Below are 16,262 nucleotides of genomic sequence, written 5' to 3' on the forward strand. Positions count from 1 at the left end.
TATTTTCAACTTTTTAATTGTTTAATTCACTGTCTCAAAGTAAATGTTTGAGTCTCCGATATGATTCATTGGAGTGCTGTTTCTCGTTGCCTTTTCAGCATATGCTCTCCAAAGTGGGAATGTGGGATTTTGACATTTTCTTATTTGATCGCTTGACAAATGGTAAGTCACCCAAAAGATTTATGTTTCCAAACACTGTTATTCTCTTTCTCTTCTTTTTCCACTTTCCTGAGTCTACAGTCGCTCAAGAAGGGCCAGGGCAAAGGAAAATTAATTCAGATGAAAAGGAGGGGCTGAATTTGGCCTTAGAATTCTAAGACCATTTCCTTCTGGCCTTGATGGTCCCAAAGGAATTTGGAAAGCACAGATTAGATTCTTTTCCTCGCAGAATATTTTGGCCACATCCAAATGGAGGAGGTTCATTGTCAGTCAGCAAAAACTAGAAACACTGAAGCTCACCTGAGTAGTCCTGACCTATACAGGGCAAGTGTCTGTTCATTTTTATTGAGTGATCTGGTCTCCTTCAGATATGCTCCACATCATCGGCTGATGACAGAGTGTAAAAGTGTAGGCTGCAGCTGAAAGGGAAAGTAGACATTCCCACTGGTTTCACTTTTAAAATCTCGGTGTCTATAAAGACTTTCCTTAAGAAAAAAATACAATTTGGTTATATATCCATCTACGCATTAAACAAATGCTGATAGGCTTAGGGAGCCAATGAAAGACATTATATCTGATGCTGACTTTCACATGTCCCACCATATACCAGGCTTATACTTTAAGTAATTAAGTGATGGTTTTCTCACCATTCAGTTACTTGGCAAATAACATAGAGTTAAGATATACAGCTCATGGAGCCGAGCTTTACACTGTGGAAAACTAAATTAGACCACATAGGGAAGGATCCCACAATCTTGTATTTCATTTTGCTTGAATTGACTGAGAAGTGGGTACCAGTAATGAATGAAAGTAGCTTTGAGTAAAAAGATCTGTTCCAAAGAGAGTATAATCATGACTCTCACAGGAATATGAAATGAGCATGAGTCAAAGATTTAACTCAGTATAATTAGAGATCCAGTAAGATGCTACAACTAGTTCAAGGGAAAATTCAAATGACACATATATAAACGGTAAGAAATGCTTAAGTGAATTTATTAATAACTGTAAAACTGGGAAGAGGAAGTCCACCGTATTTTCACCTGAGTGAGTTTGTTTTCATGCTGTGGACAAGAATCACTTGCAATGCTATCAGTTATCTACAACTTTGGGAGTTGTAAAATAGTTCAAAGACAATGGAATCTGCATAAACACAGAATCAGGTGCCCCAGAAAAGTGTGCTTAGGCAATACTTAGTTTTCCACTTAAGACATCCAGTCATCATCTTGGTCCATTTCAAAGTCTTTCATAAATTTTCTAATGCTTTTAAAGTTCAAAATCATTATTCTTTTAGTGAATAATATTTCCTAAATGCTTACTAGTCATTATTGCTTCCATTTTGCATCTCTTTTGGCTTAAGTTCTAAACTAGCTCATGGTCAGATCTCATCTTGGGTGATTTTGCATGGGAAGAATAAGCTTGAACTCTTAAGGAGTATAGTGACTTAGATACCCCTGTAAATGTGAGGATCAATTGGAAGCAATTAAAGCACATTGCAAGTGACCATTAAACTGTGTCTTTAAAAAATACACAGAAACATACACACCAACCAACATGTATACCCTGGTACTACAATAGGTAGACTCAATCTAACTGTTAATGCTTTCATTATCCTTGGTACAGAGAAAGGTCTCACCTAGCTTGTTTCACTTGTACAATATGAGAAAACCTAAGACCAAACCGCAGTAATAATATCCTTTATGATTGAAAAAATTCAAATCTAACAGGGCAAATGAGACCTTTCATTACAGAAACTTTAGATCCTTTTGTGAATCTTGATATTTTAATGGTGATAAAAATGAGTTAAGCAGGTGACTATTTTCCTATAGGAAACAGCCTGGTAACACTGTTGTGCCACCTCTTCAACACTCATGGACTCATTCACCATTTCAAGTTAGATATGGTCACCTTGCACAGGTTTTTGGGTAAGTCTTCGTTTCCATATTTCTATCTCTTTTCCCCTGAATAATGGTAGTCTATAATATTCTTTAACATAAAATGACAAGAATGATAGCACAGAAAATGAAGATCTCAAGCTAATCTTAAATTATTTCATCTTAACTTTAAAATATGGTTTACCCATTTTAATTAGTGAAAAAAATATTTAATTGATTATTATGTTTACAGTAGATAAAAACTATGTAAAGAAAACCACCAAGAGCATGTAACTGTTAAAGAAATTACTGATCTGCTTACATATCAGCAAAATCCCAGTAATGTATGCCTCAAATAATTCCAATCTGGACATGAATTGTTAAAAATCTTCAATAATCTTCATACACACACACACACACACACACACACACGTATATATATGACAAACTACCATTTACATAGTGCCCACTCTATGCAAGATGCTCTCAATATTTTATTTCTAACTGTTTCAATAACTCTGCAAGTTGGGTGTTGTCACCATTGTTTGGCTCACAGTTACGGAAAAGTAGATAGAGTTTTTGTAAGTTGTTCAAGGTCAACAACGTATAATTGGCAGAGCCTCAGTCTAAGCCCAGGTCTGTCTTATTTGAAAGGCCCCATGTTTCCACTCAACTCTGCTCCATCGCTCTCTATCAAAAACAGCCCCGGTTCTTACTGGACTTTTATGCACATGCTTATTTATCTGTCAAATTCTCTAGGGCACATTTTTCATCACCATATAACTTCCTGCTGTCACTTAGCATACGTCTGGCTTCTGTGATGTGCCCTATGGCTGTGCTTTGAATTTGGAAGCCAACTTGATGCTTCCAGAGTAAAGCAACAGTGACATGAGAGCAACAGCACTAATGACAACCAGGCCTAAATGGTGCTTAAATATGTTGGGACTAAGGACTTGCAAATATTAACACAGTTCATCCTTACAGCAGCTTTTTGAAATTGGAGCTATTGCTATCCCCATTTCATAGAGAAGAAAACTGAGGGAACTTATGCTTAAGTAATTTGCTCAACACAACAAATAAATGATAGTGCCAGAGTTTAAATATAACTGTTTTTAGAAACCATAAAATAATATGTGACACAAAAGAAATTTTTGAAACCAGCTACAGCACGGCTCAGTTGCATAAACACAAATAACCTCAGGCTAATTGAATTTAGATTTCTTGAGCGAAGTAATGGCCACAAATGGGTCAAATAATTTTAATTTGTCTAAAGAAGGAGAACACAGATACTTTGGACATGTGTGTGCCTGCAGAACAATGTAAAGAATGAGAAGATCTGATGACAGAAATGACACCAGAATTCAGAGCTAACAAAATATGGCCACACTTGCAAATCGGTACATTCTATACACACTGAATATATTACATCCTAAGCCATGGCTAATAGCTAAAGCAGGTTAATGGTTTCAGTAATTAGTGAGACAAAATCGCCTTGCTTATGTCTCTGTTCGGTTCCAAGCACACGCTGGTCCTTACATTGGAAGGGCATGAGAGATGCTAGCTTCATCTGAATGAGATAGAAATAAAACCAAGGAGTTCTCCATTGGATCAACACAGTATTTTGAGTTTCTGCCTGAAGAAGTCTCAGATTTGCTTTGGTCAGTCTTTGCTATTCAAGGACTAAACCAATTTTTGGATATCAGGGATTTGATGCTACTAGGGCTCTTTAAAAGGAAACCTCTTTTATGGCATATTATTCATAAATGGCAGCAAACTTAAATAATTAAACTATAGTGTGAAAGAAAGTTGTCCTTTTTCTACATATTTATTTTTCCTATGAATGAAAGCCTTGATGAACGCCAGAAAGGGCTGATTTATGAAGGTGGTGAGCAATCCCAAGGGCCTCACAAATCCTTTTAGCCTTTATCCCGTCTGCCCTCCCCCTCCTCTTCACTAAAAACAGCCCAGGAGAACTGCCAAGCTTGCAAACCATGTTTATTTTTAAAGGATCCCCAGGCTGCACATTTTGGAGACGCTGATATTTTTAAGCAAAAGGGATCTTCAATAGATCTGAGCTAGTCTGCCCTTCCTGTTTTGGTTTTAGCTGATTGAGTTATCTGTTTGCCTCCTAGTCATGGTTCAAGAAGATTACCACAGCCAAAACCCATACCACAATGCTGTCCATGCAGCCGATGTCACCCAGGCCATACACTGCTACCTGAAGGAGCCAAAGGTAAAGCAAGACCCAGCTGCCACCTCGGCCATCTGGAAATGCCAAGCAAACCTCCTGCCAAGTCCCAAGTCACCCAACCTATCAGGATAATTGTGTATGGGTCATTCACAATATGAATACAAATTATTTCTATGAAAGTTCCAATATCAGCTTTTGAAGTTATATAATACACCTGAAAGGAGATGTAAATTTCCTGAGGGTTTTCTTTTTTCCTGTAATTTCTGTACTTTTCAAGGCTACATTAGGACAAAAACAACCCTCTCTGTGACAATCTACATCTTAGATAGCTTCCAAAGCCTCAAGCAATTAATTGTTTTGCCTTGGACCTCTGCCACAAATGGTACCAGCAGTGAAACCCTCTGGAAAAAGTCTCCCACCTCATGGTTTATGATTGACAAATAGAATCAAAACTCCTCAAGGCTTAAGTTCCATTTCCTACTAAGCCAACGGCGCATCCTGATTCAGGCCCAAGAAAACTTGTGAACATTAAAGACCTCAGAGCAAGTGTACTCTGATTCAACAAACCAATCCAAAACTAAAAATAATAATAATAATAAATACTCATTACTTGAAATTTAAGCATTTCTTAACCATATAAAACTGAATTGGTTTAACATACAGAATGTGTTTTCTTACATTTTTTCAAAAAGAAAAAAATAGCCTAGCCCAAGTCTCTGTTTAGTTCAATCACTTTAATATCAGTCACTGAACATACAGATGCCAGACAGGCATTCCCAAGAGAAAACTGGATAGATGCCTCCTCCTGATAAAATATCCCTTTAAACGTTGTCTTTTTTAATTTGCAAATTGTCTGAAAGTTGTAATATATCACACAGTAATAGTTACCATTCTCCCTGCTTGTTTTCATAGCTAACCAAAAAAAAAAAAAAAAAAAAGACAGATTCTTACACATTCCCACATTCCCCCACTATTATGACACATTGAAAAAATATGCAAATTTTGTAATTCAACCCACTCTTGATTCTGTATCAAAGTGGCAATGATAGAGTGGATGGTTGAAATACACAAATGATTTTTTTTAGTGTGTCCATAACTTTGGCTTTAAGATTTTCCTTCATTCACTGCTTTCTCTAGGAGCAAGGCTGACGTCAGGCTCTGCATTGTCCTGCTTACCAGAGAGCAGTCTTGCCAACAGGCAATAATACCACCATACCAAGAAAAAGAAACCAGAGCAGTAGGAAGAGGAGGGTAGTCGAATGAATGATACAGAAACATTTGACTTGTATAATTACTTTCCACACTGTCCTTTTATTCCCCTGCAATTCCATGTGGCTATCACTTCACTGACTGCTGCTTCAAGAGGGTAAAGGTCAGGATGAAAGCCTGAAAAATATTGTCATAATTCATACCATTTGACTTAGCCAAAACAAATGCTAACCTGTGTGGAGAGACACCAAGCAATCTTCTGATTTGATTTTTTTAACAGCTCGCCAGCTTCCTCACACCTCTGGACATCATGCTTGGACTGCTGGCTGCAGCAGCACATGATGTTGACCATCCAGGAGTGAACCAGCCATTTTTGATCAAAACTAACCACCATCTCGCCAACCTATACCAGGTAAGGGAGCCCAATGTTGAGTCAAGTTCAGCCAATTGGCTTAGGCCCAGTGCCAGAGCCTATCTCACCTTTAGCGATAGCCTTCCTTCAAGGTCAGCCTCAATGATGACCACAGCCAAAGAGCATGGGTTTGAAATAGGTCCAGGATATTCTCTAAGGAAGATTACATTTGTGTACAAAGGTATCCAAGGAATTCAGTTCTCTCCAAAGCAGATTTGAAATTGTGCAAAGTAAAACAGGATCTCTGAGCCTACCCTCTCAGAATCTGAGGATATCCATCTTCCTGGACAACATCTCATATATAATGGCCAGCTGAAGCCAGTCTTTGTAGGACTTCTGTATATGATGGTTCCCAGGTGCAATCTTAATTCAGATTTATGTCTCTAAGACTATTTCTGAACTTGACTGGCCTCTAGGTTGGAGGTATGTTATCAAAGACAATAGGCATATTTTGTTGTTCTAAAATAGTTCAGCAGCATGAGTAGGTTGACCTAGAGACCTTTTATTTCTGATGTTATTTAAGATCGTAAACCTTGTATCATAAATGAATAACTCCCAGAATTTTCAGTGTGGTACTTTGGAGACCTTTGGTTGTCATTCACAAAATCATTGCATACATGGTAGTCATTGATCTCAATTTTAGTAAATCTTTTGAAAAAACACAATGCTATAAAATTCCTCACAGATCTCCATAAAACACCTGCATTATACAAGATGTTACAGCTTGAGGATGCAAGTATCTCCAATAAAGCACAATTAGAACATGAGAAAAAGCCTTTCTCCAGCCAGTTGATTAGTTTTTAGTGTAGGTAGGAACTGGCATTCCAACATTTCTGATCCACCTGGTATGTTTCCAGCACTGGGCTCTGTTGAGCAGCCAGCCAGCACCAGGAGCCAAGACAGATGTAGCCACATTGAGGGGACAAGATGACAAAACTAAGAAAGCCTTTGATGATGAGCTACAAACTAAACAAAGAAAAATAAAAACTACAGCTAAACTTTCTAAAACACCTAAGAAGCTAAATTTAATTCTTGAAAAAAACATAGACATGCATGACTGGACTGAATGCCCTCAGAGAGATTTTCTATTCCTGTCGATTCTGATTTTTTTCAAATGTTTTTATTAGACAAAGGAAATCAGTCAACAAAATTGGCTATTTGATCCATCCCCATATAAAGTAAGTGCTTACATAATTCTAATTTCTTGTCATCAAATAAATCACGTTAGTGAGGTTTAAGAGAGTTTCTGCTGCTACTAACCAATTTGTACATAAAATAAGAATCATAAAAGTGTACTTTGACATATAGTATGTATAAACACATAATGGATTCACATTAAAAAGAAATATGCCAGATGTTAAAAACAAGAAGGTCATTGTAGAATTTCATAAGAATTAAGTATTCATTGCTAATTAACAAAAATTGATTCTCAAAATAAAAACACTCTAGTCTACCTTGTTCAGATATTAGAACTGTTCTCAAAAAAATTGATTCCTTACTCAAACATTTGAAATGCAGTTAATTTTAATAGTTTTTATTTTAATCTCTTTGTTAAAAATAAATATTTCAATATTGTGGTGCTTGGTGGCTCAGTCAGTTGAGCATCTGACATTTGGTTTTGGCTCAGGTCATGATCTCAGGATCATGAGATTGAGCCCTGCATCAGGCTCTGCACACAGCATGAATTTGCTTGAGATTCACTCTCTCTCTCTCCCTCTTTCTTTGCCCCTCCCCCCACTTGCAAACACACACTTCTAAAATAATTAAATAAAATCTTTTAAAAAAATAAAAAATAAACATCCCAATATAACCAAATTCTGCAGCCTTTTCAGTACAACATATAGTCTCATATATTTTTAACCAGCAACTATTTATTGCATATATCATATGATATGCTAAGATCTAGGAGTACAAAGATAAATAAAATATAATCTATGCCCTCAAACATTTGTTCAAACTCAGATGCTCAAAATGTACAAAGTCTAAAAAGACTTAACCTCAGTTTGAAAAAGCTTTGGGGAGTTAGCTAAAGATATAGATATAGATATAATTTTTTAACTCTTTAAAGAGTAAGGACCTGTTCTGTTCTTTGTATTCAAAAGTGTTACTATAATAATATGGGGTATTATTTTTTCTAGCAGTGAATTTATCCATTTGAACTGTCTGGCCTGATTCTTGATAGAAAAGACAAGGATCCTTTTGATAATAACTAGAAAGAAGTTGGGATATGGGACTTGAAAATCACGTGCAGGTTAATATTTCCATCAGTCTCCTGCTCAACTGGTCTTAGGAACTCTTGAAAGCTAGATAGAGACCCTTATCTTTAGGTTTTAGAAAGAGTCTTTTAAAAAAAAGGAAAAGAAATAGTGTTGAAGGTAAACCAGGATCACACAGTATCATAAAGATATTTCTACTATCTTAGAGCTCTCTAGGATAAAAGCTGAAATTTTTATCACCCAAATTGGGACATAACATGTTAAAATTATTATGAGGGCCTGAAAATATAAGATTTCAATTCTGTCCAAAAAAATTCTGATGCCTTTTATATTTTGCCGTATACTATCATTTATTAACTATCAAAGGGGATTTCAAAAAAATCAAGAAAATTCTATGTGAAATGCAGTTCAACAAATTATATGACTTACCTTTATTCAATGCTTACTGTGACTTAAAAACTGTGCCAAGTGCTTTTGATGGATCATACGATTTACTCTGCACAATAGTCCCATTAGGCAGGTACATGATATCATTATACCAATTTTGCAGAAAGGGGAAAATTGATACTTGGGAAATTTGAGTGTTTTTTCTGAAAATAAATAGCTAATTAATGGCAAAGCTGGAGTAAGTCTTTTGTCTCCAAAGCAGAAGTGACTTAGCACTATCCACACCGCCCCTCAACTTCCCATGGATCACCTACTTTCTATCTGCCAGACAGTAAGAGCTCTCCACCAGATTCCTATTGCAGGGAGAGAGACAAAGGGGTTAGAGCCTAGTGGCTTCAAATGGGAGGGACTCTGTGAAATACTCTTTAGGGCATAGCTACAAAGTGTGATGGGAAGACAGAACTGATTCAGCAGATGGCTTGAGGGGAGGGGGCCTCTTGGAGGAATGGTCAACTGGGTCTTGACACTGAATGTTTAGGGTAGTAAAGCTGAAGGATGACACTAGAGGTGCCACGAGCTGGTGCACTTTGGGATTAAAACCTCCAAGTCCAGAAGAGCTGAAAACAGACTGTCTCTGTGGCCGTTAGCTGGGCACGGGTGTGTCATCACCGTCCTCCTGCTCTCAGATCAGTGTCTGGGGTGTATTTTCATTAAGCAGATAGTCTCTCTTTTGTAGAAATTTCTTCTGTAGAATAGCCACCTAGAACGTGACCTGGGTCAGAAAAAGTCTCTGCTGTGCATCAAGTTGTAGATGAGGAACTAGTATCACTTCAGGTTTTCAACTTCAAGAAAACAAGATTATGTTACATAATATATAAACTGAGCAAGACCTTTAACAACACATTATACTTAAAACCTTTGCAAATGTAGACTTTCAGCCTACCAAGAACCTGTTGGTCAAGACATAAACAAACTTTCAAGAAACTATGTGCAGATTTTCAGAGGATATACCTCTGCACTTCTTTCTGGGGTAAGGGCCCATAACTTACACTCCAATTTTAAAACAAGTTATAGATTCTGAAAATATTAAGAACCATGGTAATCAGTAAAAAATATATATGTATATATATACACACAATATATTGTGTAATATATATATTTTGTTTATGTGTGTATATATATATATATATACACACACACACACAATGTATACACACCCATGATACACATTTGGTTAATGAGAATCCAGTAGAGAAAATGTGCCAGGAATTATGTGGGCTGAGAACATACTGTGTGTGACTTTGCTACAATCTAGCCTTACTATAAATGAGATAAAATGGAAGAGAGCTCCTTCTCCCTCCTTTTGTTGGCTGTGCTCTTTTAATTCTAATAAGTAAGAAGATCACTGCAGAACACCCAGCCTGGAGATAAAGAGAGAGCCCGGGCAGCTGGAGCGAAGGCCAGGTCAGAGGGCTCCCTCCCATTGTCTGCTGTCTGGACGGGACTCACTAGCTGAACTGCCAACTCAAATTCGACATGAAGGTGATAAAAGCACTTCCACCTGGCCCCTCCTCTCATCAGACTGGAAGCCATTCAGATGTCCCTGGTGGACTAATAGAGAAAGGAAATGTGAGATATGGAACCGAGCATTTATCTGCTATCCCTCTACCCTGCCACCCCACACACACAGGCTCAGCAATTGGGCAAAGTAAGCATTAAATTATGATAGGATATTGGTTATTACAGTAGAAAAAGGGATCACTTTCAGCTCAGTTTCAAATTTAATTCCTTTTGATAGAGTCTACATCTTAACTAGTGACAGAGCAACCTAATGAATAAAATCATTAGTCATTGTTCCTTAACAGCGTAATATAATGTTTTGTAATATTAAATTCTATACTGTCTTACCGGTTTGTAATCACTTTTCTTAGTCACTTATCACAAGCACTTACAGCAGATTAGCATTTTTAACCATTTTTTGTTCTTAATGACTCTGAGCCATAAATAGGAAGTTGACAGCCAGAAGAAATATTCCTGCCACATGGCCCTATGACCCCTCCTCAAACAAGCAATAGCAAAGATTATACATAACCTCATAATTCCTGCAGTAGAAAAGGTGTTTTGGGGTTTTGTTTTAGTTTTTGTTTTTTTTAAAAGAATTATTTATTTATTTATTCATGAGAAACAGAGAGGGGGGGGGGGGCAGAGACACAGGCAGAGGGAGAAGCAGGCTCCATGCAAGGAGCCTGATGTGGGACTCGATCCCGGGTCTCCAGGATCACACCCTGGGCTGCAGGCGGTGCTAAACCGCTGTGCCACCAGGGCTGCCCAGAAAAGGTGTTTTTGGCAAGGAGTGTGAAATTTGCATGAAGGAGTCTCAGATTGGATTTTTTGTTTCATAAAGTTTCTGCTGTTCACAGTGAGGTAGCTGGCATGTGGCCTGTCCGTGGCCCTCATCTGCACTCGGGCCTGCCCCTACAGACAGGTTCCTTGGTCTCAGAGCAGGGTATTGGGCAGATGCAGATCACACAAGGGAAAGCTGTCTTCCAGCAAGCAGGCAGTACAGGTGGCAGTGCTATTGCTTAATCAAGAGTGGAATGTTTAGAGCTCAGGGAGCCTCTGAGCCCCCCTGTGCTGGGGTGCTTGCAGCATTACATAGGGGACCACCTGGCTTGTTAGGGAAGAGCCCAGGAACTCCATGATCTCCTAGAGTCTTGCTTCCCAGTGTCAGGAGCAAGTAAGAATGAAAACACACACTATGCTCCTATTGTTTTTCTTCCTGTAACCTCTGTTTTAAAAGGTGTCATTAACTGACTCCTGTGGTACACCAGACTCAATTTATCAACATATTTTAATCAAAGAGAGCGTCTGATAAATAGCGGGAAAGCAACTTAAAGCTGCCTTGCATGATAGCATGATAGCAAATCTGCTCTGCCAGATTCTCTTTGACAAGCAGACTCTTGATTTAATTTGAAAACCTGTGTTGGTGGTTTATTAAATGCTCAATGTGATATTATTCAGGAACAAAGGGATTGTTTTGTTCTCAGAGTGGATAGTACTTGATAGCATCAGGGGAAACAGGTTTTTCCACAGGGGTTTTAAGAGTTTTATTTTTTCCAAATTAAAAGTCTAATAAGTTATGTTGCCACAAAGGTGGATATGTACTCTTTCAGCTTTAAGGTAAAGATTACCTCTAAAACTACAAATATAGAGTTTGGGGACATGAGAACACACTGTCAGTGGGATAATGCAAAAGTGCTGAGCCGATGCTTCTTCAAGGTAGACAGATGTGGTACCTAATGTGGGATTCCAAGCAGGGCAGGGATTTCAATGGATATTAAAGTGGTATCATCCTATGTGCGATCTTTAACCAGCATTTAGGATGATTTTCATCTTCTTTCAATCTACCTTTTTCTGCTATTGGTTTTTGAGCCACTATGAAAGCCAGATGAGCCTGTTGGAGCAGAGCTATCCCTCTGCTACTGAGGACACAGATAACTCTGGCCAATTCCAATGAAGCCCCAGGATGTCCCCACCTGCTCACTGCAGCCTTTCCGCACCAACATTATCCTCTTGTCTACACACAGCCTTGCCCGGCTCTAACCCTTCTTCCACTGTGCAGCCAAGATGAGTTTCCTGAAACTCAAATATGACCCCATAGGTGACTGCTTAAAACCCCATTGCCCTCAGGATCAAGTCCAAATGCCTTAACACAATTTACAAACCCTGTTGTGATCTGGCCCTGCTAAACTTCCCAGCTTTGCTCTCTATTACTCACCTAGTCCTCTATGCTTCACCCAGTCTGAACTACTTTTCAATTCCCAAACATATCACTCATTCTTTTATTCATTCAACAAATATTCATTAAGAGCTTGATACATATCAGGTACTGGGAATATAAAAGATGAACAAAACAAATAAAAAATCCCCACTTTCTACTGGGTGGGGAAATAACTGAGTAAAATATGTAGTGATTAGAAAGTGATAATTTTTAAAGATTTTATTTATTTATTTGAGAGATGGGAAGAAAGGGAGAAAGAGCATGGAAGGAGAAGGAGAACCAGACTCCTTGCTGAGCAGAGAGCCCAATGTGGGGCTCGATTCCCAGGACCCCGAGATTGTGACCTGAGCTAAAGGCAGATGCTTAACCAACTGAGACATCCCAGCGCCCCAGAAAGTGATAATTTTTAATGATAATAACTAAAACAGGGAAGGAGAATATAAAATATCCCTCTTGCTTACAGGTTTTTGCACACATGCTCTTCCATGTGCTGATTTTAGTGAAATATATTCCTCTCCACTGACTGTACTCGGATTCCTCTCTACCTCATATCATTTTCCTGAAAGCTTTCTTTTTCTTTAAAAGTCCATTTTCCCTGCTCCTTCTATAAAATTTCTCAGCTCTGGGGTGCCTGGGTGGTGCTTGGGTGGTTCAGTAGGTTAAGCACCTGCCTTTGGTTCAGGTCATGATCCTGGAGTCCTAGGATCAAGCCCTGCCTGCCACACCCCCAATCCTCCTCACTCCCACCCAGGCTCCCTGCTCAGCGGGGAATCTGCTTCTCCCTCTCTCTCTACTCCCTCCCCCTGCTTGTGCTCATGTGCACACACTCTATCTCTCTCTTTCAAATAAATAAGTAAATAATCTTTAAAAAAAAAAAAAGATTTCACAGGCCTTCATTACTTACCCTGTCTTAGACACAGTGTTCATGTGTCTAAATTACCATTGCCTGGTTGGATTTCCATACACAGCCCCCCACATCGTCTGCAAGCTTCTGGTACCTACCTCCTTCAGGGCTGTATCCTCAGCATCTGGCACAGTCCTGGTGTCAGTGAATATTTGTTGAGGAGTAGGAGGCCTGCTAGAGGAGTAAGTAGGAGGATGGACTGATGGAGGAACAAACTGGATGCATGCAGCAAGAAAGACAGAACCTGAGTAATACTGAGAGATCAGGAATATTGGCAACAGCAAGGACATACAGAGACTCTGAGTGGAGATCTGCCAAGCAGAGGCAAGGGGGTTCGCCAAACTAAGGCATGTGCTTCCACTGTCCACTTCCTGTTGGTTAATCCTTACTACACAAAGAATGAAAAGCAATGATTGAAAAATTCTTTATAATCATCTTGTTTATCTTGGAACTGACAAATGCTATCTGATAAATGTTTTTCCTGGAATCATTTACTTGATCCTGGCTATCTGCAAATGAGTAGTGGGAAAGAGCCCATCACTGTAATAATTTTAAAAATCTCTTTGGCTTCCACCTAAATCTAAGGATTTCCCAAAAGAAGACCCCAAGTCTGGCTTCCTTTGGATATGCCAAAAAAAATTAACGGAACTCTTTTCTTTTTACAGTTATTTAAGCTACTGAAATTTTAGGATTCAGAAATTAATTAGCCAGTATCCATTCAACTAATATTTACTTGTTTAAGTGACACTTATATATCCTGGGGCACAAAGATAAATAAGATATGCTCCCTGTTCTCAATAGCCATCATGTATGGCAGGAGTTTTCAGACTAGGCCTGAGCGCCCATGGGGATACATGAAGATTTTCCATGGGGTACACAGGCAGGAATAGTGCTAACAGAATCCATTTTGAGGTCCTTAAACCAACCTGCCTGGAATGTGCTTGCAGGGCAGTCAAGCCAGTTCTATGTTTCTCTTATTCTCACTTTGCAAAAGAAGAACATATCTCTTACCCATTCTGTAGACTTCATATGACCTCAACTCTACCAATATTGCATGTTGTCCACAAAGGAGCAACTAAAAATATTAAAGAAAGTCTCCTATAATTGAGATATTATAACTTTCCCAGCCAACACATAAATAGATGTATTGCCAGAAAATATTTATTCTTAAGCACGATTTTTTTTCCAAGTTTGCAATTTACATGTATTTTGATCAGTTATTACTAATAACAATTGCATTGTAAGCTCGGCTGGGAAAATATTTACTACTCAGAGCCCGATGTTAGAAATATTTGTTAAATACACAAATACAAATACAAAATACAAATTAAAATTTCAATTTGTGGACTTATTTTGGTTGCAGAGAAACATGATAAGATGACAATAAGAGAATTTCACACACAAAAATACATAAAATCAAATTCTTTGGGGAAATAGAATGGGAATATAAGTTCTAGAAGAAAAAGAATCAATTTAAAATTCTAACTCAAAGAATAAATTATTCAGATCAAAACATTGAAAAGGTCTTTCATTAACTTTTCCAAGGTGATATGGAAGACAATAAACTAACTTTAAATTACTTGGTGTCAGGACGCCAACTCAGCAGTTGAGTGTCTACTTTTGGCTCAGGGCGTGATCCTAGGGTCCTGGGATCGAGTCCCACATTGGGCTCCATGCGTGGAGCCTGCTTCTCCCTCTGCCTGTGTCTCTGCCTCTCTCTGTGTGTTTCTCATGAATAAATAAATAAAATCTTTTTTAAAAAATTACTTGGTGTATTAGCGACTGAAGTACAGAAGTTTATCTCTATTCTCCATCAAAGAAGTCTGGAGATTGGTAGTTCAGAGCAGGCACAGGTGCCTCACAGAATTAAGAATGAGAGGACCAAAGATCCCTTTAGTTCTAGCAGCCGCCATCACTAGGGTGTGACACTTGTCCTCATTGGCCAAGATGGCTGCCGGAGCTCTAGCTATTCCTCCTGCATTCCAAGCAGTAAGAGGGAAGAATGGGAAACAACAAAAGAGGCCTTTGTCAGAGAAGTCGGTTCCCTTTAAACAGGCTTCCAAGAAATCCCACACAATATTTCTGCTTATATTTATTTAATGAGTCAGAATTTAGCCAACTGATCCCACCTAACTATAAAGGAGGCTGGAAAATGTTCTCTTTGAGACAGCCATAAGACCATCTAAAAACTGAGGCTCTATGGATAAGGAGAAACGGAAAACAGATTGAGGGGATGAACACCCAGGAGTCTCTGCTACACCTTACGTTTTTTACAGCGGAGACCACCAGAATGATTAATTCACGTGGTCTTTCCTTTTATGTAACATCCTCTTTCCAGTCTGTGATTACTACAACACTCATGCGACTATTTTATTTTCCTTTTGTTGTTGTTATTTGGCTATTTGATATCTCCACTATGATGTCCATGTGTCCAACAGATATCTCGAACTCAACATGTCCAAACTGAGCTCCTGTAAACCCGTTCCACCTGCAGCCTGCCCTTCCAGGTGCTCAGGCCAAAAACATTGCAGTCATCCTTATAGATCCAGGTTGCCCATTCCCACCACTTCTACCTCCACTATCCAAGCCTCCATTAGCTATTGCCTGGATGACTGCTTTTACCCCCAAATGGCCTGCTACACCTGCTTCTACACTTACTCCCAACCAAAGTTCACTTTCAACATAGCAGCCTAAGTTATCTTATTTGAGTCTTATTTCCTTCCTCCCAAACTCCTGCAGTGGCTCCTTATTTCTCTGAGTAGAATCAAAATCTTTATAATGGCCAGAAGGCCATACATGATCTGGTCTCTCATTGTCTGTCCAACTTCTTATCCTAATACTTCCCCTTTCACACTCCCTTCTACCTCCAAGCCTTTGTTTAAATCTTACCCAATTACCTTAGCAGCCCCACTTCCAAAATCTCTCAAATTCCCACTATTCTGCTCTATTTTTTTCTTCTTTCCATGCATTGACTGTGGATGATGGATGCATTTTTTCAGAATTAAAGTTTTTATTCTGTTTATTATTTTTTATCTGTCCCTCCCCAGCCCTGCCACCACTAGTTCCTTGTCTGTTTTGTTTGTTGATATATTCAGTGCCTAGAACATAGTAAGTGCTCCTTATATTTGTTAA

At 38.7% G+C, this 16,262-nt stretch overlaps 1 protein-coding gene across 3 annotated transcripts in view; it reads left to right on the forward strand.

Annotated features, from left to right (window-relative positions):
* The window catches only part of PDE7B (phosphodiesterase 7B), a 317,742-nt gene that overhangs the window by 278,535 nt on the left and 22,945 nt on the right, over nt 1-16,262 (forward strand). For all 3 annotated transcript variants that reach the window (XM_072824842.1, XM_072824851.1, XM_072824835.1), the window contains 4 exons: nt 99-162; nt 1,986-2,081; nt 4,163-4,263; nt 5,711-5,842. In XM_072824842.1, the coding sequence (XP_072680943.1) occupies nt 99-162; nt 1,986-2,081; nt 4,163-4,263; nt 5,711-5,842 (393 nt within the window). The remainder of the gene's footprint in view (nt 1-98; nt 163-1,985; nt 2,082-4,162; nt 4,264-5,710; nt 5,843-16,262) is intronic.

The sequence above is a fragment of the Canis lupus genome, chromosome 1, assembly GCF_048164855.1.
Source record: "Canis lupus baileyi chromosome 1, mCanLup2.hap1, whole genome shotgun sequence".
Taxonomy (NCBI): Eukaryota; Metazoa; Chordata; class Mammalia; order Carnivora; family Canidae; genus Canis; species Canis lupus.